At 37.8% G+C, this 27,950-nt stretch overlaps 1 protein-coding gene across 2 annotated transcripts; it reads left to right on the forward strand.

Moving 5' to 3' along the window:
- Window positions 1-478: 478 nt before the first annotated feature.
- Window positions 479-27,568, forward strand: sfmbt2 (Scm like with four mbt domains 2). Of its 2 annotated transcripts, XM_077500232.1 has the most exons (23): window positions 479-690; window positions 941-1,129; window positions 2,849-2,937; window positions 6,680-6,815; window positions 8,351-8,457; window positions 9,885-10,125; window positions 11,509-11,523; window positions 14,445-14,533; window positions 16,306-16,555; window positions 17,322-17,419; window positions 17,603-17,701; window positions 18,088-18,318; window positions 19,540-19,666; window positions 19,747-19,860; window positions 20,534-20,576; window positions 20,663-20,730; window positions 21,749-21,882; window positions 24,267-24,376; window positions 24,467-24,642; window positions 25,864-26,030; window positions 26,100-26,354; window positions 26,434-26,550; window positions 27,057-27,568. In XM_077500232.1, exons 4-23 carry the CDS (start codon window positions 6,731-6,733, stop codon window positions 27,195-27,197), a joined length of 2,667 nt encoding a protein of 888 aa, XP_077356358.1. In that variant the 5' UTR covers window positions 479-690; window positions 941-1,129; window positions 2,849-2,937; window positions 6,680-6,730; the 3' UTR covers window positions 27,198-27,568. The 2 variants fall into 2 exon arrangements, with proteins under 2 accessions (XP_077356358.1, XP_077356359.1); XM_077500233.1 differs by lacking the exon at window positions 11,509-11,523 and having other exon boundaries at window positions 480-690.
- Window positions 27,569-27,950: the final 382 nt, after the last annotated feature.

Below are 27,950 nucleotides of genomic sequence, written 5' to 3' on the forward strand. Positions count from 1 at the left end.
TTTTTTTTGTTTGTTTGTTTGTTTTGGGGTGGGGGGGGGGGGGGGATTATCACTATAGTCACTTACTGAGGTACACTTACAATATATTTATTTGACCTGAAATACTTTTGTTTTAGTGCATTAAGTCATTTCTGCTTAATAATTTCTGATGAGAAATACACATGTTTGGGCTTTACTGAAATTCACTTAGTGGATAATGGAAATGTGAATAAAATGTTACATTATAGCCAAAAAAACAAAAACAAAAACATACAAACAACAAAGAACGTCACGATTCTGTCATGACTCATGCGATCTCGCGATATATTTTTTAAAGTTGTCCTTTTGGATGATGATAGTGGTGATGTGGTTTTGTGTGACAGTCACGAGTTTGTGAGGGGTTTTCCGGCACCAACCACGAAACAAAAATAAAATAAACATTTGTGACTTGGAAAAAAATGATAAGTATTCTGTGAGGTCTACTTCCTTCCACGTGATATGAGAGCATCAAAGATGAGGGGCGTTCAAAGATTACTTTACTCTTTTATTTCGTTTTCTCCGTCATAAAGCTTTGCCCTATTACTTGCCGCCACTAGAGGCTACTGTTGACTTTAACAAGTAAGGACGAGAGGTGGATGAAGCAATTTACTCAACTACTGGAGAGCCTTTTTTTTGTGTTCGGGGGGAAGCAAAGTGGACAAGGAAACACTGGTAAACAAAGAAAATTCTGTGACGCTTTCACATGTGAGCCAAATGGTCAGACAACTGGGCTTGTAACGTATTGGTTAACGTCTTTATGTGAACTAACGTCTAATATTTGTAAATAAGATGTATTTTTAAGGGTTGTTAATTATTCTAATTAGGTCGCATCTTCATCAAAATGCCGACTTTTATCATGAACTGTAGCTGAGTCTCTCTTGTGAAACGTTTCGTGAAATGTTTGTTTTTGACTGCACTTAAGGTCATTGGAGGCTTCAGACGAGGGGTCGATGTTTTGCGCATGCGCAGAAGCGAGATGCCATATTGGAACGGGGGCAGCAACGGGAGCGGAGAGACGTGCTGACTCCGCCGAGGCGAGGCGGGAGCAAACCCAGCGGGGGGGCTCCGGCCGGAAGTGTCCTGGAAGTGCAAGGGGAAAAAACGCTGCCAGGTAAGACAGGTGACGACTCCGCTGGGTGGGAGTGAGCACTTTATGCTACTGTATTTCGCGTTTTTGTCGACCAAATGAACACGGGGGGACTTATGTCCTCTTGTTTGGAAGCGTTTAAGCTCCCCATTGGCGCTTTTTTAGGGGGGGAAAAAGTGTTTTCGCTAGCTTAACTTGCTTTAAGTGTCTCTTGCTAATAAACGTCTTTGTGATGCGGTTGTTATTTTGGACCCGGAAATGTCGCTTTTAAAGATGACACAGTATATTGACGTCGTTTATAAATGACTCAATGCTGATGACTCACTTGTTTTTTTTTATTTTTAATTTTCATTTTTTGGGATTTTTTTTGTAGCCAATGAAAGGTGCGTTAACAAAAAGTAAACAGACACAAAATTTCAAAGGCAGCGTCACTCTGACCAACATGGCGCTGCGCTGATCAACTGCCACTTTAAAAGATCTTTTGAGCAAGGAAAAAATACACCCGCATTGTGCCAACTGCCCACTTTGGTCTCTTTTGGTGCGCACGCACGAGATTTAGTGAATTAAATTCAATGTGTGCACGCTGCGAGTGCGTGCGGGTTTTTTTCCGCCGCAGTTTGCAGTGTGCAAAGTACACGACTCTCCGCCGAGGCAGCCTGCTCCTCAGCCTCCTCTTCCTCCTCCTCTTTCTCATGACATGACTACCGCACAGAACACAACGCGACGACGTTTCCTCTTTCACTTTGATCGCTTCGCATGATCGCGTATGCCAAAATGTACGCAGTTGTGCTGATTTCCAATGCTTATTTCCGGTCACTGGGTTAAACCTTGCTGCCTTTTTGTCAGACAGATTCAAATTCAACGTTTGTAGACTTGTCAAATATATATTTTAATAATAATATTAATAATAATAATAATAAATAAAAGTAAAGACTAGATGAACAGTTTGAACACAATTGCTCAAAAGAATGATCAGGTAGCTGGCACAGATAAGACTGAAATTATTATTATTATTATTATTTTTAATGGAGGGACAATTGTGATGTGATTTTTTTTGTTTGTTTTTTTCCCCCCAAAAAATATAATGTACAACTTTTTAAAGTTTTAACCCCAAATAGTTTTTGACTAATTTCATAAGATTAGGTTTTTTTTTCTGTGTGATTACCTTCTATTTTTATGTTAAAAAAGTAACTTTATTATTACTTTTTATCCATAGAAAGTACAATCTTATACAAAAGTTTAGAATTAAAATCTAAAGTGCCTTTTTATGTAACATTACAGCATTCAAAACATAAAAAAATCCAACTCAGTAAAATGACTAGATTCTTTATTTTCTTGAAAACTTTATTCTTGTATGGTTTTAACTTTAATTTAAAAAAAAAAAAAAGAAAAAAGAGAAGAAAAAAAGACAAGTACTTTTTAGCCAGAAAAAAATGTGACTATTGTAAAACATTTTTCTTGAAAAAAAAAAAAAAAAAAAAAACCCTATTATTTTCTTTCTTTCTTTTTTTCCCCTCCAAATGACATTCTCATTAAATTGCAACCAAATTCTCGTAAAATCCAACTTTATTCCTGTAAATTTCTGGTGTTTGTCTCAAGATTTTGTTCTCAAAGCAAACTGTTTTTGTGTGATTATGAGTTTTTATCATGGATAAAATGCACTTTTTTCTATTTTACTTTTTTTTTTTCTGTTAATGTGCCATGAGTTTTTTCTCCTGTAAAATATCTTCTCTTTTCCTAAAGCGTTGTTGAAAACTTGGAGAAGTAAGAGGACCAATAAGCAGCAACAGCAGCAAACCTTGCAGTTGGAGGAAGCTCGTCCACCTCTGCGGGTGAGTCTAAAAGAGGAGAACCTTAATAGGCACTAATGCAATAAAAGGCGGGGCCGTGCAGCTGTAGTTAATCTGCTAAATCCTCCATTAAAGCTTTTGGCGCTGCTTTCGTGAAAGGCACGTGCACCTGGCTAATGGGAAATGATCATAAAGATGTGATATTAAACTTGTAACCCTTTAGCATCCAATACAAGGAAACTGGGTAATTTATTATTTCCTTATGGCAGTTAGAAAGACAATCAATATATTTTTTAAACGCCTAAGGTAAGCGTAGGCCACGTGTCGAGATCCGGTCCTCGAGGGCCGGAGAACTGCATGTTTTCTAGGCTTCTCTACTCCAACGCACCTGATTCAGTGATCAGGATAATTATCAGGCAACTGCAGAGCTTGTTGATGAGCTTAAATATGAATCAGCTGTGTTGAAAATGGGAGGCCTCGAAAACCTGTAGGGCTGCGGCCCTCGTGGGATTCAGTTTGACACCTATGGCGTAGGCGTAGGCGGTCTCTGCTCTCACTAGAAAAAAAGTTAACTACTCTTTTTCCATTCATTAGAAACAGTCGTATAGATTGTGGGTTAGTTTCAAAACATGCTTTTTTTCTGGAAAAAAACAAGTCTTTGTTACTCTCAAACCACACAACTGAAACGACTGAAAAAGGGATTTCAACGACAAAACAATTAATTTCCAGACATTTGAAGGTGTCTAAACTTGTCTGACTTTCATAATTGACGCAACAAGCTGAGAATGACCACTTAATTTTCTCGAAAACTATGCTGGATCTCAAATCCAGGCATTTTCAGTGGCAAGAAGTGAAACGACCAGTCATGGCTTACTTTGCTAACCAAACCCAGAAAACAGGTGAGCCATAATTGGTTGGTACCTACTTCCTCAGCACGGGTGATGTCATCTTCAGTCGACAGCAAGTTATTAATTGCACAAGAAAAATAATGAAGTGGGGCTCCAGGTGGAGGAGTGGAACCGTCACTTGCCTTTGGTGCCGGTTGGCGTGGGTTCGATCCTCTGCCTGGGAGAGGCCCATGTGTGGCTTACAAGAAGTAAGCTTGTGTGAGTGAGTGTGTATATATATATATATATATATATATATATATATATATATATATATATATATATATATATATATATATATATATATATATAAATATATAAAAATATATATATATAAAAAATAATGAAGTTATCAAATTCATTCTGGACAAAATGTGAACTTCTTACTGCTGAAAATGGCTCAATGAGTCAAATATCCGTTTATATTGAATACGCTTAATCTGCTATATTGATTAGTCAAATTGATAATTAAAAAAAAAAAAACGTTGAAAGACTCATGCTCAAAATGGACAATGTTTACTTTTCAACAAATTCATCAACCCAAACCTAACCCTCAAAACATCATGTAGAGACATTTTTTTTTTTAGTTGAAAATCATCACACTGTCATTTTATAAATATGACTCATTAGCATCACATGTATTAGCTTTTCATTCTTTTTAGTCTCTGGCTTTCAAACAATGCAAGATTCCAAACATGCCCGGCACAAAACAAAAATAGCTTGAATGTGGGGAAGAAAGAAAGAGAGAGAAAGAAAAAAAAGCCGCCAGACTAAATCGTTCAGCCATTTTGAATCTTTAAAAAAAAAAAAAGAGGAAGAGCAACATTCTTGGAGCCCGCCCCCCGAGAAAAGTATTAAGCGTGTAAAATATGTTTACACAGATAATAAATGTCAGCCCGACTTTGGGAGGGAAATGAGCAAAGTCTTTGGCCACTGACGCATTTCCTGTTGTGTGTTCTTTGCACAAATCGAATAAGAAGAGCGTCACGCACACTTAAGCTGTTTCTCATATTTTGCCCACCTCATTTGACACACTTTGTTACTCGAGTGCAACTTTTGACAGTGGAGACCAGTCAATGCTTCTTCAGGATTGGATGACAAACACGAGACGTTTGTGTGCGTGCGTGCGTGCGTGTTTTGGGGGATGGCGTCATGTGAGGCAAATTAGCTCAGCTTGTTGTTTACGCATTAGCTGTTTGCAGGAGCCACTCAGTGTAACCTCACAGTTAAGTTTTTGATTTAATAGTATGTCGAAATGACTTTTGTTTTAAGTTGTAAGGTGCTAATTATTGGAAAATAAAAATAAAATTGCATTTTCTTCAAGAACAAAAAAATACAAATTACAATTTTTATATTATTTTTTTTTTCTTGGAAAAATAACACATTTTTGTAATAATACAACTTTTCTCCTTAAAGTATACGTGACACATATTTAGCCATTTTTAGCAGTAAGAAGATAATCTTTTGTCTACAATTAATATTCTGCCATTTGCTGTCGACTGAAGATGACATCACGTCTGCTCAGGAAATGGATAACGACCAATGATTGCTCAATTTGCTAACATCACATGACCAAACCCAGGTGAGCCGTCATTGGTCGTTACCTGAGCTCTGAGCACCTCTGATGTCATTTTCAGTTGACAGCAAGTGACAAACAAGTTATCAAATTATTATAAAATAAATAAGTTAGTAAATTAATTACAGACAAAAGCATTCTTTAACTTAAAAAAACTTTTTCATTGTACAATTACACATTTTTATCTTGAGAAAATATCAATTTATTATATGTATTACATCTCCTTTCACCTACAAGATTGCATTTTTTTTTCCTCTAACAAATCATACTATCCATCCATCCATTTTCTTGACCGCTTATTCCTCACAAGGGTCGCGGGGGCTGCTGGCGCCTATCTCAGCTGGCTCTGGGCAGTAGGCGGGGGACACCCCGGACCGGTCGCCAACCAATCGCAGGGCAAATCATACTATATTCTTGTAAAATTACAACTTTTTTTTTCTTGAATCAAAATCCAACTTGATGCTCTGTACAATTCATCTTCTTACTGGCATCTGCTTTTCTCTTAATTATCTTTTCTCATACATTTTTTCTTGAGAAATCTGGCTTTATTCTTGTGAGATTTCAGCATTTTTCTTATAAATTAATCCTCGAAAAATTCCCATAGGGTTGCATATTATTGAAATGAATCTTATCTTGCTTGGAAAAAAAATTGCGTCTTTATTCTCATGATATAACAATTTTTATTCCCACAATATTATGCCTTTTTTTCCTTATTTTGTAAAATTAATATATTTTTCCTCCACATATCCAACTTTATTGTCATATAATTTCTTCCGCTTTGGATTTTCCTCAAACCGATTGAACTTTATTTTGAATGGCAACTTTTTCCTCCAAAAACATGTCTTTATTCTCATAAAATTACAACTTAATTTTGTTAGTACAGTATGTGTAATTATTTTATTTTCTGCCCCTAAATACTCCTTGTTACAATCTGCTGACGATTGCTTGTCAGGAGTAATTATCACAATTATTTTTTTCCCCTGCACTGTAAAAAGGGAGATGACTTTGCACTATTTTGAGTGTGGCTCGTGTCTTTCCAGTTCTGCCGCTTTGCTGCTTATCTCACGGCAGGGCAGCTCAGCTGTGCACGGTCCATGTAGTCTGCCGGTACATCGCACACACTGCTGGGAATGATAACAGCATACCTATTTGTGGTTTAACGTTACCTCTGCCAAGGAGGTTGTGCCTTACTGGCTTGGGGTTTTCCCATTGTTCTATTTGTTGGCTACTTCCTGGCAACAGTTATTATGGAACCACATTTCTATGTTTGTCCTCCTTTGGAAAATTTGATGTAATGTCTATTTTTCTTTTCTCTATACAGGTGTTTCATAAGACGTGGAAGATGCAGTGAACGGGGTCTGAGGTTGCAAGGATGCAGTCGCTGGCCCAGGATCAGTTGAAGGCACCCAAGCAGCCCGGCTGTCCCACCAATGGGAAGGAGGAGGAGCTGAAGTCAGGTGAGAAATGGAAAAAAAAAAAAAAAAGTGAAATCTGTTGCACCGAGTTTTTTGTTTATCCTCAAGCAAAAGTGTCCAACCAACCAGGAAGTAAGGCTTTTTGGTTGAACGACATCAGCCCCTGATGCCAGTTTCACTTGGCTATAGGAAACTTGGCAGGCATGTCCATTATGAGTAAACTCGAAAAAAAAAAGTCTCAAGATGTCACGCCCCAAAAGATAAAGGAAGTCAGCCATTTTGTTGTGACGCAAGCTGCAATTTTAGCAGACCACAAAGCCAGTATTCAAGTCTATTGTGAGTAGATCTACAAAAAAAGTCCTGATGCCATGCTTGAGAAGATAGATGAAGTCAACCATTTTGATTTTAGCAGCCATTTTAGGTGTATTTTCCAGGTATCCTTACTCCCTGAATTAAAGTGGAAAAAAAAAGCCAGTTTGATTTAGGAACTTCTAATTTGATATACATCTCTTACAATGAGCGGATGTACAAAAAAGTCTCAAGGTGTAGTGATTAGAACATAATTCACCCACGGAACATTGGGACGAAGGGGGAGTTTGTTGGGATGAAAGGATGAAAGGATGAAAGGATAAAAGAACAAAATGTTGGTAGGTCTGTGAGCCTCGCGCAGAGTGTGTTGTTGTTGCTGTTAAACGATGAGAAGCTGATATCAATAAACCGCCGGTCTTTGGCTCCGGACTTCAACACTCTGCCTCCGACTCCCGTCACTGCTCGCTACAAAGGAGCCATTCCCAAAAAGACACAGAAAGTCTGCTGTTTTACTTTGAAGCCGCTATTTAAGGGGTCATTTACAGGGAGTCTTGCCCGCTGGAATTATTTAGAAAATTCAGGCCCTCAAGCCAGATTTACATTTAAAAAAAGTATTTATATTTACTTGAAAAAAAAAACAATCAAAGTTGTTTAACTCAGAAAATTGAAGTACATTTTTTTTTTTTTTTTAAATAAGTAACTCAAGCATTGAGGACCAAACTCATGACTTTCAGCTTGGGAGACAGCCAGTCTACCACCTGAGCCATGCCACTCTTTGTTTGCCACTATACTGCATTGCTGGTGTAAAATGAGACCAAAGCTGGTCTCTTGGAGGAACAAGGATTCTGCCTGACGCCATCAATATAAAAACACACTGCAGGAGCGGCATGGCTCAGATGGTAGAGTGGCTGTCTTCCAACCTGAAATTGTGGGTTAGGTCCTCAAACCTTGCGTAACTTTTTTATTTTTATTTTTATTTTTTATTTTTTATTTTTTTTTAAGTGTGCTTAGCTACATGAAATTTGGTAAGCAATACCCATCATGAGTCGACTTATAATAAAGCTTCTCGAAGCCATCATCGAAAAGACACAGGAAGTGTGCCGTTTTGCTTTGAAGCGACAATTTTTCTGGTCATTTTGGCCATCTGCAGAAAAACTTGATGCACATATGCTATACATAACAGACGCCGTACTGTAATAAAGTTGAGTTTTTGTCATTGTGTGTTAACTCCGTGTATCATGATGCTGTTGGTTTTCTCGTCAACTCAGAGACTGAGTCCATGGAGGTGCAAGAAGAGGAGGAGCCAGAGTTTAACTGGCAGGAGTACATGGAGGAGATGGGGGCCGCCGCCGCCCCGCACACCGCCTTCAAACACGTGAGTCGACCCGCTTAAAAGCCGCCGCTGGTAACGTTTCCTCCTGACGCACAGCAAAACACACAACACAAAAGAAGGCATTCCTTTTTTTTCCCCATTAAGTGCTCGCTTTGATGTCCGACAATGACTCAGGCTGAGATATTGTGTTTGAACAAACGCGTCAGCCAGGAAGTAACGAGGCCGCGTGGGTTCCGCTTTTCTGTCGAGATGCGAGCGAGCGCCTGGCGAGTGGATGCGCACCCGGAAAGATGCCATCCAGTAAAGTGCAGCGCTCATTGTTCCCGCTCGCGAACGCTCTTTTCTCTTGGGACCTTCCTCACGCACGCACACGCGCGCACACACAAGCAGCATGTTACATAAGCCAAGCAGAGTGATGCAGCAGGAAGTCACATGGGCGGTCATTGTTTATTTCTGACTTCCCATTTACAGTGAAACCCCGGTGAAATGCTAACCTGGAAATAGCCAGATTGATCATTGTGATTCACTCAGGGGAGCTGTTCACATTATCAATCTGGGACTGCTCCATGATGATTTGTTTGGGAAATTCTGTACAGTACTTTGAGCTGATTGGACGATGCAGTACCTTGTGCACGTTTGTTTTGACCAATCACTGCAACGGATCGAATAGTCGTCTCGGTCTTGTCTTTTGGGGGGTAAAAAAAAGCACGAACATCCTCTCGCTATTCAACAAGGAAACGGCGAGTAATTTTGCAAGAACAGAATTAATTGCAGCGTCCATTCGTCTGTTAGGTTTGTTTTCTGGTTTCATCACAGTTGCATGTCCCGCCCTAAACAACGCCTTATTGGTCTGACCTAAAAAAGGTCCCTTCTTAAATTATTATTTTATTAATTTAATTTTTAATTTAATTAATATTAAATTTTATTTTAAATTGTAATAATATATGACAATAAAGATGTTTTTTTTTCCCAAGATAAGATTTATTTTAGAAACCTTTAACCCTGTGGGAATTTTTTGAGTATTAATTTTATAAAAAATAAAGGTGAATGTATTTCAAGAAAAAAAATCTTCATTATATAAGAGACTAAAGTATATTTTTTGGGAAAAATTTTTTGGGATAAATGCTGAAATCTTACAAGAATAAAGAAATAATGTATGAGAAAAGATAATTAGAGAAAAGCAGATGCCAGTAAGAAGATGAATCGTACAAGCGTCAAGTTGGATTTTGATTCAAGAAAAAAAGTTGTAATTTGTAAAGTTAAAATCTAACCCTATGGATTCTCATATTTGTGAACAAATACTGCAAGCATTCAGCTTGCTGGCAAGTACCATACATTGTGTTAGATATAGGGCCTTTCTTAATTACTTTTACAACAAAGTGTTTTTTTAGGGGTTGGAATTTCAATGGAGAAACTAGATTTGAAGCAGGATTCCCTGTCATCCAGTTGTCATTGGTGTTGGTTGACAGGTGGAGGTCAGCCTGCAGAGCAGCTTCCAACCGGGCATGAAGCTGGAGGTGGCCAACAAGGGCTCGCCCGACACGTACTGGGTGGCCACCATCGTGGCCACGTGCGGCCAGCTGCTGCTGCTGCGCTTCAGCGGCTACGGCGACGACCGCAGGGCCGACTTCTGGTGCGACGTCATGACGGCCGAGCTGCACCCGGTGGGCTGGTGCGCCCACAACTGCAAGACCCTCGAGCCCCCCCAAGGTGCGTTGCATATACGCAGACTGAAGGAATAGGATACAGTGTTTCCCCACCGTTATTGTATGGAGGGACAAAAATACCAAAAGTGAACATAAAAATGGATATAAAACATCGTTCAAAAATTAAATACAAAAATATATAAATGGAAATAAAAACAAACATATATACATACATAAATAAAAGTGGAAATAAAAATAAAGATAAAAAATGAGATTGAAAAAATAAATACAAAAAAAATACATATATAAATTAAAGGTGTCAGGCAATTAAAAATTTTAATCGTAATTGCATTACTTCAAGTTAACCCAAGATTAATTACAAATTTTATATCTGCACTAAATGTACAATATATTTTTCTGAGTTTTCAACAATGGAAAAAATGTAACTTAATAGAAATATGGCTACATCTTTTAGTCATTGATACAGTAATTTCATAATTCATAAAATTTAGTTAAAATTCAAAAGATGCGCTGTACTGTAAAGAGCAAGTGATCTAATCTTTAACATGAAGTAACTTGTGAAATTCTGTGCAGTTTTAAAATTGTAAAAATATGACTTGCTGACCCCAGTCTCCACAAATATATATATGCATTACCATTACATTTATTACTGCAAAATTTTGACGTGGACGTGTCTTCTGCATTGCGATTGGAATTCCCCCAGTACAGCCGTTCGAGTAAAGAGCGGTCATTAATCGCGTGTTAAAATTTTTTTATTGCCGTTAAAGGAACTTTAAATTACCTCAAAATTTAACACACTCATTTTAACACCCTTAATATAAATACAATTAAATGTCAGTCAATAAATAAAAACGCTCTGCTCTCACATAATTATTTTATGCTACGGACGCTATCAGTATGAAATGCGTTATGAAATGGTATACAGATAAAGGGGGCGGTACTAAATATGTCTTGGGTTGAACTATTCGCCTATGCTGACAGCGTCTGCAGCGTTAAATAAATAAATGAGCGCAGAGACAGTTTATTAGATATTTAATTCTATGTATTGTATTCATTCCCACTTTTTTTTTCGTTTTTATTTTGTATTTTTACTCTTAATGTATATGTATATATTTTTGTATTTTATTATTTCCATTTATTCTTTTTTGTGTTTAATTTTTTAATTACAATTTTATATCTTTTTTTTACTTTTTATTTGTTATTCATTTAGGCATTTTTGGTCCTCCATATTATTGAGCTGAGGTAGTAGGTACATTATTTTAAATTAGAAAACAAATTCATTGAAATTGGATCCTTTTCACGGCACACTGGTTGGGAATCACTGACACAAAACATACGTCCTCCACACCCCTTTTTATCATATCTATAAAACACGAAGCTACTCCGTCTACTTGCTTCATTGGTTTCTTCTCTTTTTGTCTCTCAGATAAGCTGAGAAAAGGTAAGCTGCTGCATGAGCCTCAACCCTCGCCCCTCCCCCTCCCTCCTCCTCCATAGGATATGACCTCTCATCTCTCTTGCTGCTTGCACGCCAAGTGATAAGTGACACGCACAAAACGAGCGCACCTTGCGTTGGTGCCGCTCTGCGATAACAAGCAACTGAGAGAAGCAGATAAACGTTCTGCCAGGGGGGCGATGACGCGGCACAAATGTTGCACTTGTCCAATCTATAGCAAAAAAAAAAAAAAAGGCCACCATCTACTGGATTCATTTTGTCGTTACAGTAGTTTGCAAATCTGAATTTGACAGAAAAGCTGCTAGACTGGGACTAATATTGGGGAGCTTTTTTTTTTTATTAAATCATTATTCCCCACTTGAGCCTGCAACAACATTTGTACTTCTACAAAATGTCGTTTGGAAGCTGTTGTTGACTCCCAGCTTTTACGCGCACACAACAATAAAGTGTTAATTGCGCAAGGGCGACATTCCTCGCATGCTCGTGCTGTGTTTTGGCTGCGGCTGGCGCTTCGAGGTCAGTAAGGCAAGCATCTTCACACTGGGCTGATGTTTCACTCCCACAAAAAGAAAAATCATGACGAAGCAAAAGTGGAAGTCCTGTCACATTTCGATCCCTCAAATTGCAGATTATCGACACTGTTATTGGGCATTTTGTTCAATATCCGGTATCAGCCATTATTTATTAAGTCTGACGGCCGATAAAAGGTAAATCTAAAACCATTTTAATCTCAGGGAACTATTTATTTAAATTTCAGTTAACTTTATAAGAGATGCTGCTGACGCTGGGAACCTTCTGTTCTGAACCATTTGTTTTTGTTCGACATTAAAACAAATGTGTTTCCAGTTTCCATTTAACTCTTTAAGATGGACTGATAACCTTAGGAGCTCCCTGAACTTTTTTTTTTTTTTTTTAGAAATTTAAAATGAAGTATATTGTTTAAAATAGAAAAAAAAATACATTTTGAAAAATCTGAAATTGTTCAATCAGTATCAATGCTTTAAATCATTACAACAAAGATTGGTGTGTCTAAGCCAATAAAAACGCACAATTTGGATGATGTCAACACTTCTGGCCAATCACAATCGCAAGGTGATTTGCATGATGTTCATGTTAAAAATGTTACATATAAGCTTGGTAAGTTTACAACACGTTACAGCCGTACTACCCTGACGTCCACTATAACAAATGAAAACATGGGATAACACCCCCAAAAAAATTTCCATGTTGTTCATATCTGGGAAGAAGAGTGAAAATCATAAATAATAATAATAACAATAATAATAATAATAATAATAATAATAACTAAACTAAGTGCAATTTCTGGAGAAATTGTGTGGGAATGCTGAAAGATGAATGCTAATAGTTGAATGCTAAGATTTAAATGCATGCTTATGAAGTAAATTGAGAGATAAATTATGAAATTATGACCTCCTGGTTACTGGCCAATGCACTATATCAACTGTGCCTCCGAGCACCTGGTAATGATAATAAGTTATATGTATGGAAGTGGGCATGGAAAGTGATACTTAGAAAAAGTTCAATGTCTGTTCCATTGAAAATGAATGGGGAAAAGTTGATATTAATCATTAAATTGTGCAAATACTGTAAGTAATGTGGAATCAGACGATATATACCCCATGAGGCATCAATTTTTAAAGCTAGTTGAAATTTGAACAGTATAAATTGGAAATATTAATTTGGGAGTTGTTACACAGAAAAAAAAGTGTGGAGAATAAAAATCACGATAATATATGTGGGAATGCTTCAGCATTCCCACAATAATAATTTGTCCAGCAGAAAAAATGCGGGTCTGAAAGGGTTAAAAATTTGAACACCAATATTAACCCCCTTATTATTATTATTATTATTATTATTATTATTATTTACTGAAAATGAGATTGTCTTCAAATTTTGCTTATCAGCCTCCTTGATTACTAATAATCGGCATTGGTATCGGCCATGAAACAAATCTATCTCTTACCTTGTAGAAGCAGCACATTTCATATAATAACTTGATGAAAATGTGCAAGTCATGCATTTGCTCACGTGCACAACTATCCTAACAGTTCAGGATGGGCAGGAAATTTTAGCAATGACCATTTCGGTACATCCTGTGCCTCGTAGAGAGGAATCAAAGTCAATTTGCTCCCATTAGCACAGAACGGCATCTGCTTTTTATCTTTATTTAACAGCCACGTTGATGATCCAAAGTGACGAAGCAAAATATGCTAATGTCATGCATATTCATATTTGGTTGCTTGTTAACGAGGGCATATTTGTCGAGACTTGAGATTTGGTGCAGTCTGGGCCTGTGAGGAAGGGGAAATTGTCTGCATGTACGCTTCTTATTTTGGGTGGGTGGGGGGTGGGGGGTCGAAAATCCCCTCCCTCAAGGTTAATTATGCACTTAATGTTATGTGAAAGTCAAGCATGTGTATGTGTGAGCTGCCTTTGGAATGGAAACACGGAGAAAAAGATAATTGTTTGTACACGTGGGGAGAGTATAGAGGAGGGGGGGGGGGCGCCTGCGCAGGACATGTAAAAATAGTTGATCTATTTCTGCACACAGGAGCGCTTGTGTGCATGCAAACGTCCAGCACACTAGCAACAAGAGACGAGCCTCATAAGGGGGCAAAATGAGATTGACTTGTCATTTTACAAGCAAATATAAACATGTTCAATTGACATCATTTTGAAATCAAATATTGACTGACACAGTCAGAGCAATTTTTGTTAAATAATACGACAATGTAGTCTTCCATTCCACAATGATGGAGAGAGAGCAAAAAAAAGTAGAAACTATGCATGTTTGCTGAAAGTAGTAGTTTAGTATCTGTGAATTGTTGATATTGTTTCATTTTCTTCTGCGTGTTTGTTTGTTTGTTTTTTCCGTATATTTGCAGCCATTCGGCAGAAACACGGAGACTGGACAGAGTTTCTGGTTGGCGACTTGACTGGCTCCAGGACGGCGCCTGCTAACCTGCTCGAGGGGGTGAGAGTGTCCGTCAGTGTGTGTGCGCGCAACTGCGTGTGTGTACATATGCCGGCTCGCTTGTTGACTTTTCCACGTTAGGAAATTCTATTGCTATTGGAACCTAGTTTACACTAAAGAAAAAAAAAAGTTTGGGATTTAGATTAAAAATGGTATTGACATTGTTTGCACAGATTAAAAATCATGTTTCACCAACATGATTGATTTTATTGTGGGGATATTCTCCCTTTTTTTTTTTTTTTTTGCCGAGAAACAACTCCCACATAATACTTCCGATTTACATCGTTCAAATATCAACTTGCTTCAAAAATTCATGCCTTCCGGTGAATATATCATCTGATTCCACATTACTTACAGTACTCACACAATTTAACATTAAATATCAACTTTTACCCATTCATTTTCAATGTGAATGACTTGACCCACTTTCCACGCCCACTTCTAATCATACAACTGATCATCATTACCGGAGGTCGTGGGTTTGAATCCCACCTCATTTTTCATTCATTCATTACAATTTCACTGAAACGATTAAATGCATGTTGGCTTGTTGTTTCAGATGACACTATTCAAAATAAATACGGTATGAGCCAAGAATCTGAACAAGGCAAGTTATCTCAGTCCTTAGAGGAGTTGCCTTCCTCACAGAGGACCTGGATCAAACCCCGCCTGGACCACATTTTAGTACATTCGATGGTTCAAAGCAACTGACTATCGTATCAGGAAATGGATTATAATTTCTTGGAAGTGATTTAATCCACCTTAGACAGATTGCAGTTCGTTTTCTTTTTATTCATTTCTCTTTCAACTTCAATTAAAAGTTTGTCATTTTCACATAATTTATCTTTCAATTTACTTCATAAGCGTTCAGCTTAGCATTCAGCTATTAACGTTCAGCTTTCAGCATTCCTACGCAATTTCTTCAGAAATTGCACTTAGTCTAGTTTTGAGTAATATTCATGTTGGAGAAACAGGATTTAAAACCGTACAACTAATATTTATGTATGTAAATGTAGAGAAACAAATATTTCTAATATGTTGTCTGATAACGAGTCATATTTTCAATTCATTATGAAGAATCTGCTTTATAAGATGTGTGCCATTGATGACACAATCAGGATATGATTGAGAATAAAGGTTAACATTTATTGACTTGTATGCGTTTGGGTGTCAAAAGGAAAGTGAAAGTTCCACTTTAGTGCTCCAAGAGCTTTTTTTTTTTTTTTTTTTTTTCTTTTCCCCTTTTGAACGTGGGAGAAACTTTTCAACACCAATTAAACCTTACTGAATGCTTTTGGAATTAAAAAGTTGCCTTTAAAAGAAAACATTACATTAACAAATTCATGTTTGTAGAGGAAAAAACGTGCAATGTTATGTCTTATACAGTAGTTACGTCATATTTTAACAAGAGAATTACAATAACACAACTTTATTCTTGCAAAATGCATTTTATTCTGGAAAAGATTATAAATAATAACACTGTAGTCTAACAACTGCTTTTTGTTCTAAAACAAAACTAAACAAAAGCATTTTGTGATCGTGTTCATTCAGGAATGTCAGATAAATGTGACATTAGATTTGTCCAAAAGCAAAGTTAGGGAGGTGAAATTTATTTTTGTCGGGTTGGCCATAATTCTTAGCACTTTAATGATGGGACATAGTAATGTATTGCAAATGGTTTCGTTGACCCCCAAAAAACATTCTTTGCAGACCCCAGTTTACAAAACTGTCCCAGACTAAATCACATTGATTCCAATGTTATTTTTTTGTAGCCACTACGAGGGAAGAACACCGTGGACCTGATCAACCAGGGATCCGTCCTGGAACTCCGCGACACATCGGACCCCTTCCTGTACTGGCCCGCGCGTGTTGTCCAAAACGTGGGCGGCCGGCTGCGACTCCGACTCGCCGGCCTCTCGGGCAAGCATCAGGCTTGGGACGCGTGGCTCTTCTACCTGGACGTGAGGCTGCGACCCCTTGGGTGGGCGCAGGAAAATCGGCTGGCTTTGGAGCCGCCCAAAGGTGAACATATGCTATATAATTAAAATTCATTTCCTATCTTAGTTCTAGGGATAGACCAATTATCGGCCGCTTATCAGTGCCGATATTTGGCATTTTGACAAATCTAATAATAATAATAATAATAATAATAATAATAATAATAATAATAATAACAATTACAATTTTTTACAAAATCTGAAGGCTGATAAAGCTGGTATCTCACTGAGCGGCGAATGCTTGCGAACGTAGCAAATTCAGGGTTTTTATTAGGATTTGTAAGATGTTCAGAGTTTTTACTTCTCAAAAAGACATTCTAAACATATTCAGAAGATTTTGTCACTGTCTGCAAAGATATTTTAAAACCTTTTACGAACCCTAACGAAAGCCCCAAATTAGCTACATTCACAATTTCGTGTGCGAAACTTTTCATTTATGGATTTATTTAAATTTCCACTTAATAAAAGATGATGCTGACACTGGGAAGTGGGAACCTCGACACTTATTGTCCAATATAAAAAAAAAAAAATTAAAAAAAAAAGGGGAATTACCGTTTGAGTTATGTTGAAATTTTGTGAAACTTTATTTACAGTAGAAAACTTTAGAGAACTATTTACTTTCTTAGTTTTTAATTTAGCAAAAAATAAATAAATGTATTTATTTATTATTGATATATATATATATATATATATATATATATATATATATATAACCTCCTCCACTGCTAATAATCGGTATCGGTATCGGCCCTCTATCACTATTTGGTTCCAATCATTTTTTGTTCTGACAGAATTCCGGACGCTGAAAGGCGCCGCCGATTGGGAGCAAGCTTTGGAGGACGTCAGACGAGATGGAGAGACAAATGCCGTGCCGCTCGAGGTGTTCAAAGTGAGCACTTTTGTCACCTTCTTACACTTTTAAAATGATTGAGTTGACAGAAAATAATTCCAAATCCTGTTCAAATTGAGTCCCCCAGAAAGCATGTTTTTTGTGTTGTACTTCCAAAAAAACCTGAGCTGTTTCTTCATCCATCTTAACAATGGCTCGCATTGCTTGACTCTCCCTTGTCAGGACCACGTCGACCTTCCCTCGCACGCCTTCAAGGCGGGCATGAAGCTGGAGATGGCTCTGTGTGAGTGCCTGCAGATCTGCCCCGTTTCTGTCACCAAGGTAATTCTCATCATTATTGTGGTCGTCGTCGTGGAGCTCTCAAGCGTCTTTTGGCCTGTGCGTTTGTTTGGAACCTGGACCCTCAGTGGGGACTAAATCCACCATCAATAGCACTATTATCGACTTGTGGTGTCAAAATTAGCAGGTTAATTTTGAGTTAGTTTTTTTAACGCCGCTATTTTTATTTTTATTTTAATGCCCGTCCCTTACTTGGAAAGGCTTTACTGGGGGAATTCCAACACCTATTATCGAATTTAAAATCTGATTGGTTAAAGGAACAGCTCCTTTACTGCTATAGTTGAAGTTATGTAAACTAACTACTGATTGTGAAGGCACTGGACAGATTATAACGACACATCAAAATGAAGCGTCCACTACTTTAACAGGTCTTCAATGACAACTACTTCCAAGTCACAGTGGACGACTTGGCAGCCGATGGCGAGCCGCGTTCGGTGTTGTGTCACGCCAACTCTCCGGGCATCATGCCCATCCAGTGGTGCTTGAAGAACGGCGCCGTTCTAGAGCGGCCACGCGGATACCAGGGTCAGGACTTTGACTGGGCCGACTACCTCAAGCAGGGCGGCAGTGAAGCCGCCCCCGACACCTGCTTCCCTGATGTAAGGCATCTTTGCTACGACTGCATAAATGTGTTTGAATGAGTCAAAAATATCTTGTGATATCACAAATCTGCAGTTACAGACCAGAGGGTTATTATAGTTTTGGAGTTTTCATTTTAGTTTTTATTTCATTTTGAGGTTTTTTTTATTATTATTTTTCAAGGTGGTTCTGTTAGCTTTATTAGTTTTAGTTATTTAAAAAAATGTTTAGTTTTAATTTAGTTTTAGTTAGGTGCAGTATTAGTTAGTTTTTTTGTTTTTTAAATATGTATTACTTGTAACCAATATTCTTAAACACCAAAAATAAAATAAAATGTAAAAGTAACACATTTCGGCTGGTCGAGCCATTGGCGGCAAAGGTCAAGCACGCAAATTTGTGGCTAGGAGCTATTGGCTGCTGCTAGATGACATCACTTCTGTGGACCACATTTTCAAACGTCTTTATTCCCGTTAATTTCAAAATAAATATACTCAAAATCAGATTTAAAATCATCCCAGAAGGCTCGTGTATTAATTACCAAAGATTAAAATAAGGACATTTTCACTATAATTATGGGAATGCTTCAGCATTCCCATATATGTTATTGTGATTTTTATTCTCTACACTTTTTTGCCGCGTAACAACTCCCACATAATACTTACAATTTACACTTTTCAAATTTCAACGAGCTTAAAAAATTCACGCCTCGCGGGGTATATATATCGTCTGATTCCACATTACTTACAGTATTTCACAATTTAACATTTTTAATATCAATTTTTCCCCATTTTCAATGGGTCAGACATTGTATCACTTTCCACGCCCACTTCCATACATATAACTTATTATCATTATCAGGTGTCTGATACTGCTCGGTGGCACTGTTGGTAAAGCGCATTGTCCCGTAACCAGGCGGTTATAATTTCATAATTTATCTCTCAATTTACTTCATAAGCATTCCACATGCATTCAAATCTTAGCATTCAGTTTTCAACATTCCCACGCAATTTCTCCAGAAATTGCACTTAGTCTAGTTATAGTTAGTTTTGTAAACATAAAATATAGTTTGTTAGTTTTCACAGTTTAAAAAGCATTTTTTTAGTTAAACGATTTTTTTTTTTTTTTTTTGTCATGTGAAATTGATGACCAAATTTATGTTGTTTTGCTATATATAGTTGAAAAAGTTACAAAAATTGTAGTTTTAGTTTTTTCCATTAGTTTAAAAAACTACCTTGATACAGACGTGGCAGACTCGGGCATTTGCTAAGGACACATGGCTGGAGGCGGTGCACCCGGCACGGCCGGCGGAGATCTGCATGGCCCAGATTACTCAAGTGCGAGGACGCCTGCTGTGGCTGCGACTTGAAGGTTTAAAAAAACAAAACAAACAAACAAAAAAAGATGCAAATGTGTTTTGATGCTGAGTTAACGTGGTGGTTTACCTACAGGTGTGGCCAAGCAGTTTAGTGAGACCATCGTGGACGTCGAGTCGATGGACATCTTTCCTGTGGGCTGGTGCGAGGCCAACGCGTACCCTCTGAACCCGCCGCTCAAACCTGCCTGTACGCACGCACACGCACAGAACATTTATCAGCTTACAAAAGGGTCTCACAATTTTTGCTTGAATTTTCTTCAGAGCTAACCATAAAAGTGATAAAGCAGGGCCAGTTTCTTGCTATGATAAACATCTGGTCTGAGAAGAAGCACAGTGCAGCTCAGTTTCTGTATCATCCGTTTTTGTTTTTTTTCTTGTGTGCAATTTGTTCTCTTACTGTCTCGAATGTAAACTGAACTGTGACTTTAAAGTGGAAATCAACCAACATTTCTTGCCAAAAATGTTTTATGTGATCACTAGTCTAAACATGACATTCTGCTTAATATTAATGAAGCAAAATCCAGCCATCTCAAGGGTGGCCATTTTGCCACATTAATATTGACCGTAGATGACATCAGTGTTGCTCAGCGCTCGGGCAACAAGCAATCACAGCTCATCTGTTTTCTGAAGCTGAGCTGTCATTGGTTGTTAGCTGAGACCTGAGCAACAGTGATGTCATCTTAAGTCGACAGCAAGTGGCAAAATGGCCGCCCTCTGAGATGGATTAAAACGGCTGAATTTTGCTGCTTAGCTCATATTCCACAAATGTAATATTAATCAGAATGTCATGTTTATTAATGAGGTCAAATGTAACATACCATTTGAAAGTTTTACTTCCCCTTATTTCTGTGCCTGCACAGGTGGCAAGCAACGGAAGATTGCCGTTGTCCAGCCAGAGAAACAGTAAGAAAATTTCTCCCAAGAAAGTTGAATTCTGTTGGAAATTCTGATGTGGCTGATTTATTTTTTTTGTCTTTTCCACACCACAGATTGGCGCCCTTTCACCCTGTGGAGCCACCTCCCGCCAATCACTGCCAGCCTGCCCCCAACGACGCAGGTAACACACAAGTGGACGAACGAAGGAATGAATGTTGACACGCTTATTTTCCTAAGATGGAGGTTGCCGTCTGTCTGAGGCAGAGAACAATTGAATGTCGACGACGATGTGAAGAGGAAGTGCTTGTGTGACTATTTTGCGTGTAGTGGGAACCACACGCCCACGCAACACGCAGCTCGAAACACATCCTCTCTTCATATTACCTTGACTTTGTGTTGAATGTGTTACATGACTTATTTATGCCCCATTTCAATGAATTGAGACTGTTTGTTTGTTGTTGTAAGAGAAAAAGGCACTGCTAAAAAAAAAACAGTGATGATGGAACAGCAATTAATATTATTATGACTTCATTTAATAATATTAGGAGTGTCAGGCGATTAATATTTTTAATCGTAATTAATCACATGACTTCAATAGGTAGCTCACGATTAATCAAAATTTTTTCCAATAAGTTTCCACACTTGTTTACATAAAAGGCGGCAAGTTACATAAAACTAATAGAAATATATCTGCATCTTTTATTCATTGATACAGTAATTTCATAATAATTCAAAAAAATTAGTTAAAATTAAAAAGATGTACTGTAAAAAAACGAGTGTGATTTTGATTTGTGTTGAGGTCATATTTCTGCCACTTGATGGCATAATTGCACTTGAAAGACATTCGTGACAGCTCAGTGCATTTTTCTTTTCATATTACGAGCTAGCTAATCTTTAACATGAAGTAATTTGTGGAATTCTGCACATTTTTAAACTGTAAACTACAACTTGACCACAGTCTCCACAAATATATGTGTTATTATTACATTTATATTTTGATGTGGATGCGTCTGCTGCGTTGTGACTGGAATTCCCCCAATACAGTCTTTCCAAGTGAGGTGCGCTCATTAAAAATAAACAATTGGCGGCATCTAAATAGTTAGTGGCATTAAAGTAACTTTAAATGAACACACAAATTTTGACACACTAAATTTCAAAGCAAACTAATTTTAGGTGACGTTTTCCTCCCCATATGTCAGCCAACGGACGCTACTGTTGCTCCAAGGTGTTTGTCAACCATCGCTGCTTCTCAGGACCGTACCTCAACAAGGGACGCATTGCTGAGCTGCCGCAGACAGTTGGGCCTGGCAAGTGCACGCTGGTTCTCAAAGAGGTGAGGGAACTGATTACAGTTGTGACAGTTGTTTCTCCTTCATTACTCTGGAGCAATGTTAACTGACCTTCATTGAGCCAAGGCGCATTCTTTACGGAAGATAATTGAATGGCACAAAACATGCACAAAGTCTACTAAAAAAAAAAAATAGGAATCTACTCTATGGAGGACCAAAAATGCCAAACTTAATCAATAACATGGAAAATAAACGTATATAAAAATACAATTAAGAAATGTAATACAAAAAATATTATATTATATTTACATATTAAATTATATATATATATATATATATATATATATATATTATATTATATATATATATATATATATATATATATATATATATATATTATATTATATATATATATATATATATATATATATATATATATATATAACGAAAAAATAAATACTAGTAAAAATAAATACAAAAAAAGACGACTCAAAAAATAAAAAATAATGTGGAAATAAATACAAAATAAAATCAAATATCAATCAATAAAAAGGCTCTGCTCTCATATTTATTTATTTTATGCTGCAGATACATGAAAAGCTTCACGAAATGTTATTCAAATGAGGGGGCGTCCTAAGCGAGTGTTGGGTCAGGTTGGACCTACGCCATTGCAAACTGCCTTTCAATGGTGGAGTGAGTGTTCACTCATTCACACCAAGGAAGTCAGCGAACAAGGAAGTCTCAACTTAAATCTTGTCCACAACTTGCGACTCCAGTTGCTCGACAACTTCACACAACTTCCTGTAAACGAGGTCCATTGATTCTTTTGTGTGTGTGTGTGTGTAATTATTTTTTTTTTGATCAACCAATCGGCAAATAGTTGAACCCAAGACACACTTAGGACCACCCCCTAATTTGAATAACGTCAGGACGCATTTCACGCTGACAGCGTCTGCAGCACGAAATATGAGAGCAGAGCAGTTTTAATTATTGATTGACATTTAACTGTTTATATATTGTATTTATTTACACTTTTTTTTTATATTTCAATTTTTTGAATATTGATTATTTTATTTTAGTTTATTTTTTATTTTTGTTTCATTTTTCATTTTTTATTTTTGTTTATTTTTTATTATTATTATTATTATTATTGTTGTTATTATTATTTTATTATTATTTTGTTTTATTTATTTTTTAAAGGGGTACTTATTTAGCCATTTTTGACAGTCAAAAATTAATATTTTGCCTATAATAAATTTGATATTTTCATTATTTTTCATGTACAATTAGTACCTTTAAAAACACATTTTGCAACTTGCTGCCGACTGAAAATGACATCGCAAGGGCTCAGGTAACCAATCACAGCTCAGCTTGTGAATGTCACATAACCAAACCTAGGAAACAGGTGAGCTGTGATTGGTTACCTTCCTTGTGATGTCAGTCGACACCAAGTTGCAAACTGTATTTTGAAAGGTACTAATTGTCCATGAAAAATAATGAAAGTATCAAATTAATTATAGACAAAATATTAACTTTTTATTGCTATAATGGGCTAAATTAGTGAAGTATCCTTTTAAATGTATTAAATTATTATTTATTATTATGATTTTTTTAAGTCTCCTCCCACATTATGGGGACGGGTCTCGAATAAGCTTCGGCTTCTACCCGTCAGCCCTTCTTTCGGATGTCAATGTTGCAAATGCATTCCTTTTGTTCAAGCCTTCGCCTTGCTGCTAATGCTCACCATCTGTTTGTCTCAAGAATGTTCTTCTCGCTGTGTCGCACTGTAGGCCATGCTGAATGAGACATCTGGGATGGACACTGTGGCCTTGGATTACTGTAGAAGGCTAATTATGTTCTAGCAGCAATGAGATGTTTTTTGTTTTTCCAGCTGAACTCGAAAGCGGGTTTACCCCTCCACGTTTAACAGTGTTCTTTTTTTTCTTTTCTTTTTTAACATCTGACCACGTTAATTAGAACAATCATCATTCAGTTGGAGAAATGTATTTGCTGGCAAAAACCCACATGGATTTGTGTGGTTCTGATGTAAACTGTAATGTGTCCGAAAGGAAAAAATGAATAAACTAAACATTCCAAAGACATGCATGGCAGGTTAATTGGGCGCTCCGAATTGTCCCTAGGTGTGCTTGTGAGTGTGGATGGTTGTTCGTCTCTGTGTGCCCTGCGATTGGTTGGCAACCAGTCCAGGGTGTCCCCCGCCTACTGCCCAGAGCCAGCTGAGATAGGCGCCAGCAGCCCCCGCGACCCTTGTGAGGAATAAGCGGTCAAGAAAATGGATGGATGATTTTTTTAAATACATTTTTGAATTGTATTTTTTAATTTCCGTTTTGGTTGTCACTTTTATTTCTTTATTTTGGCATTTTTGGTCCTCCGTGCTACTAGTCTTGTTGTGTTGTGCGACCCGCAGCTCCTCACCATGCTCATCAACGCCGCCTACAAGCCCGGACGTGTCCTCAAGGAACTGCAGGAGTTGGAGGATCCCAGCTGGGACTGCCAGGAGGAGACCTTGAAAGCCAAGTGAGGACAACATCAGCCAGCCGAGCGAGCGCCCACGCTGCCGTCCTCAGGCTGTCCCCGCTAAATTTGTCCCGTCTCGGGTTCCTCCAGATATAAAGGGAAAACGTACCGCTCCAGCATCAAAATCGTCCGCCTGGCCGAGCTCATCCCTGACTTCTGTCGCAAAGTGTGCGTCAAGCTGCAGTGTTGCCCCAACCTCATCGGCCCCACGCTCGTACCCGAAAAGTGCCCAGAGAGCTGCTTTGTTCAGACCAAAACCAAATACAGTGAGTGGCGGCGTCGCTGGAAATACTTTTGTTTCAACTGCACTTTCTCTGACTTCTACTTCGGGAGGAGATATTGCAGTCAGCAAGAGCGCGCTCATAACTCAAACATGTGACTGTTAGCGTTTTATATTGAAATGATTTGCACGTACCAGCCACCCAAAAAAAATTGTAATTTGTTTTTAATAATTAAAAAAAAAAATTACATGTTAAATACTAAAACGGCGTATTAGTATATATATATATATATATATATATTTTTTTTTTTTAGCGAGGGGGGATAATATTCTGAGGAAAAATTGCCACTTAACTAAAATTCAAAAAAGTTCGTTAATGAAATAAAATAAAACCTAACAGCGTTGATTTCCATTTGTGCAGTTTTAGCACCCCCTGGTGGCTAGTTTTAGTTTAGTTTTTAGTTTGTTTGGCCCTTTATATTTTTAAAATCAGAATAATAATGGTCAGATGAAGGGGAATGTAATATGCTTGTGAAGTGAGTCAATATGTGGAGGGACTCAATGTGTGCTTGCATTAGCAAGTAAGTGCCTCAATATAAATATATATATATATATATATATATATATATATATATATATATATATATATATATATATATATATATATAATATTTTTATATTTTCTTTGTTGCATTGTGCAAGAGCATATTGTGGGGGTTTTTTCCTAGTATGAGCTCTTTTAAAATTTTATTTTATTTTTTTACAATATTGTGACCTTTTTTGTATTGCCAACCTCCCCATAATATTGTGATAATTATTTAATCATGACCTAAATATCGTGATATCGTATTGTGATGTTTGGATATCGTTACATCCCTAATAAAAACTAACAGAACCACCCTGAAAACTACTTAAAACGAACGAAATTAAAAAAAAAAACTCAAAACAAAATCAAAACTAACTAAAATGACAAAAAAATAAAACTATAATAACCCTGGTCCTAATAACGCCGTCGTACATTTAAAAAAAAAAAAAGTCTACCATATGGTACTAAGTTTAAAAAAACAAAACAAAACAGAAATTACATGTTAATACAATATAAAGAATTAAAATACACACAAAGAACCTTTCACAACTGACTAAGTTGGATTAATATTAGTCATTTGTTGCAAACGATGCTTCGATACAAGTACAAAGTGCGAGCGAGTCTGTTTTCCACCTGTTCTGTTTGTTGTTGTTCTAAAACGGTGACTTTTTGTGTGTGCAGCATATTACTACGGGAAGAAAAGGAAGCTGCCTAAGCCACTTGGAGGCGACGATGCAGCAGCTGCAGGAGAGCCACTCAAACCGAAGCGCAAGAAACGGAAAAGCATCTTTGTGCAGAAGAAGCGGCGCTCTTCCGCCGTGGATCACAGCGCTGCCGGCTCAGCTCAGGTTTGACCTCAACTTGCCGCCAATTTGCGGGACAATCTCGCTGACTCGAACTTTCCCGTCCTGCGTCAGGAAAGCGAGGAGGACGTGGCGTCGCGGTCGGGCAGCGAGGCCACCAGCTCGGAACCCCGCGACGATCTGACTGACGCGTCCTCGGTGGAGACGAGCGTGGCCCGCCCGCGCCGCGCCGCAGCGTTGCGCAAGGCCGAGACGACGGCGGCGGGCGGGAACAGTACCGCCGCCGGCAGCCAGGAGGGGCCGGAGGGGCAGCGGAGGTTGACGCGTCAGCAGCTCAGCAAGTATCAAGCACCCAAAGAAGACGCGCAGGTGACAGAAATGCGTTGGTGTTTTTTTTTGTTTTTTCTGAGGCGACCACCTCCAGATTCAAAATGTAAATACAACGCAGGAGGAGGAGGAGCCCCTCGTTCTGGACAGAAACCCTTTGGAGTGGAGCGTACAGGAAGTGGTCCAGTTCATCAACTCCACTGACTGCGCGTCGTTGGCCAACATCTTCCAGGAGCAGGTGAGCCAACGTGCCCATTCACGCGCTCTGTTATGGAGGACCAAAACTGCCAAAATTCAAAATAAATAAATGACAAGGTGAAAGTGAAAATAAATATTAAAAAATATATATATAAATGGAAATCCGTTTTTATTTTCACTTTTAGTCATTTATTTATTTATTTAGTCATTTATTTATTTATTTGGTCATTTATCTATTTAGTCATTTATATATTTATTTACTTATGTATTTATCTATTTATTTAGTCATTTTTTTATTTGGTCATTTATTTATTTTGAATTTTGGCAGTTTTGGGCCGTACTGCCAAGTCGAAATGTTATTCAAATTGCTAAATTGGGGTATGAACGAAACGTTTTTTGAGTTCCAATATTTTTCAACAACCCAAGGAGGCAGTCCTAAGCGTGTCTTGGGTTGGACTCCACCGTTGCAAACTGCCTGTCATTGGTCCAGTGAGCAAAACTTCCTTGTTCGCTGAGCTGCTCACTTTTCTTCCCTTTGCTTTCTAGGACATCGATGGCCAGGCCATGCTGCTGTTGACGTTGCCCACCGTGCAGGAGTGCATGGACCTGAAGCTCGGGCCCGCCATCAAACTCTGCCACCACATTGAGCGCGTCAAGGTGGCTTTTTACAGACAGTATGCTAACTGACCCCCGGATTCTTCTTCTTCCTCCCCTTGCAAGAAATGTTATCCAAAGCTGTGATAGAAATGTCAAAAACATGCAGGAAAAAGCTCTGAACACACAAACTCCAACTGACTTTTTTTGTTTGTTGAATCGATTTCCATTTAATTTATACACAATTAAGCAGCCCTTTAGTGAATGTGGACTATTTATTGCCAGGCTTTCTGCTTTATTTACTTTTCTCCAGGAAGCTCTTTTGATTTTTTCCACATTACAAAAATGTGCTCCTGTTGCTAGCTGCGTGAACTCCAACTGACTGCTGTTGTTCGTTCATCTATGCAAATGTCTTGTTTGCTGATATTTTGATAAGCAAGAAAATAAATTTCTATCAATTTGTAGCATGTTTGTCCTGTTGAACAACTACTAGTTAGTACCTTTTGTTTTTCTTTCTATTTACCTGGAGCTATTATAGGATGTCAAACAAGCTCTCCTTTTTGTTGCCTGGCAACCTCTCAGACAACCTTTTTTTTTTTTTTTCTACAAGATAATCGAGACCAGAACTAAGAAGTGGGCGCTTAAATTTTTTTTGTCCATGTTAATATCGAACATAAAAACGTTTGAGTGCTAAATTAGGGTATGAACAAAACATTTTTTGAGTTCCAATATTTTTCAACAACCCAAACTCATTCCACTGACAGCTCATCAGCAAACTCTGGAGAAGCCTGACAACGATCTTCACCTGCTTTAGAATATGGAGACATGGAAAACAGGCTCGATAGT

The sequence above is a fragment of the Festucalex cinctus genome, chromosome 16, assembly GCF_051991245.1.
Source record: "Festucalex cinctus isolate MCC-2025b chromosome 16, RoL_Fcin_1.0, whole genome shotgun sequence".
NCBI classification, from domain to species: domain Eukaryota; kingdom Metazoa; phylum Chordata; class Actinopteri; order Syngnathiformes; family Syngnathidae; genus Festucalex; species Festucalex cinctus.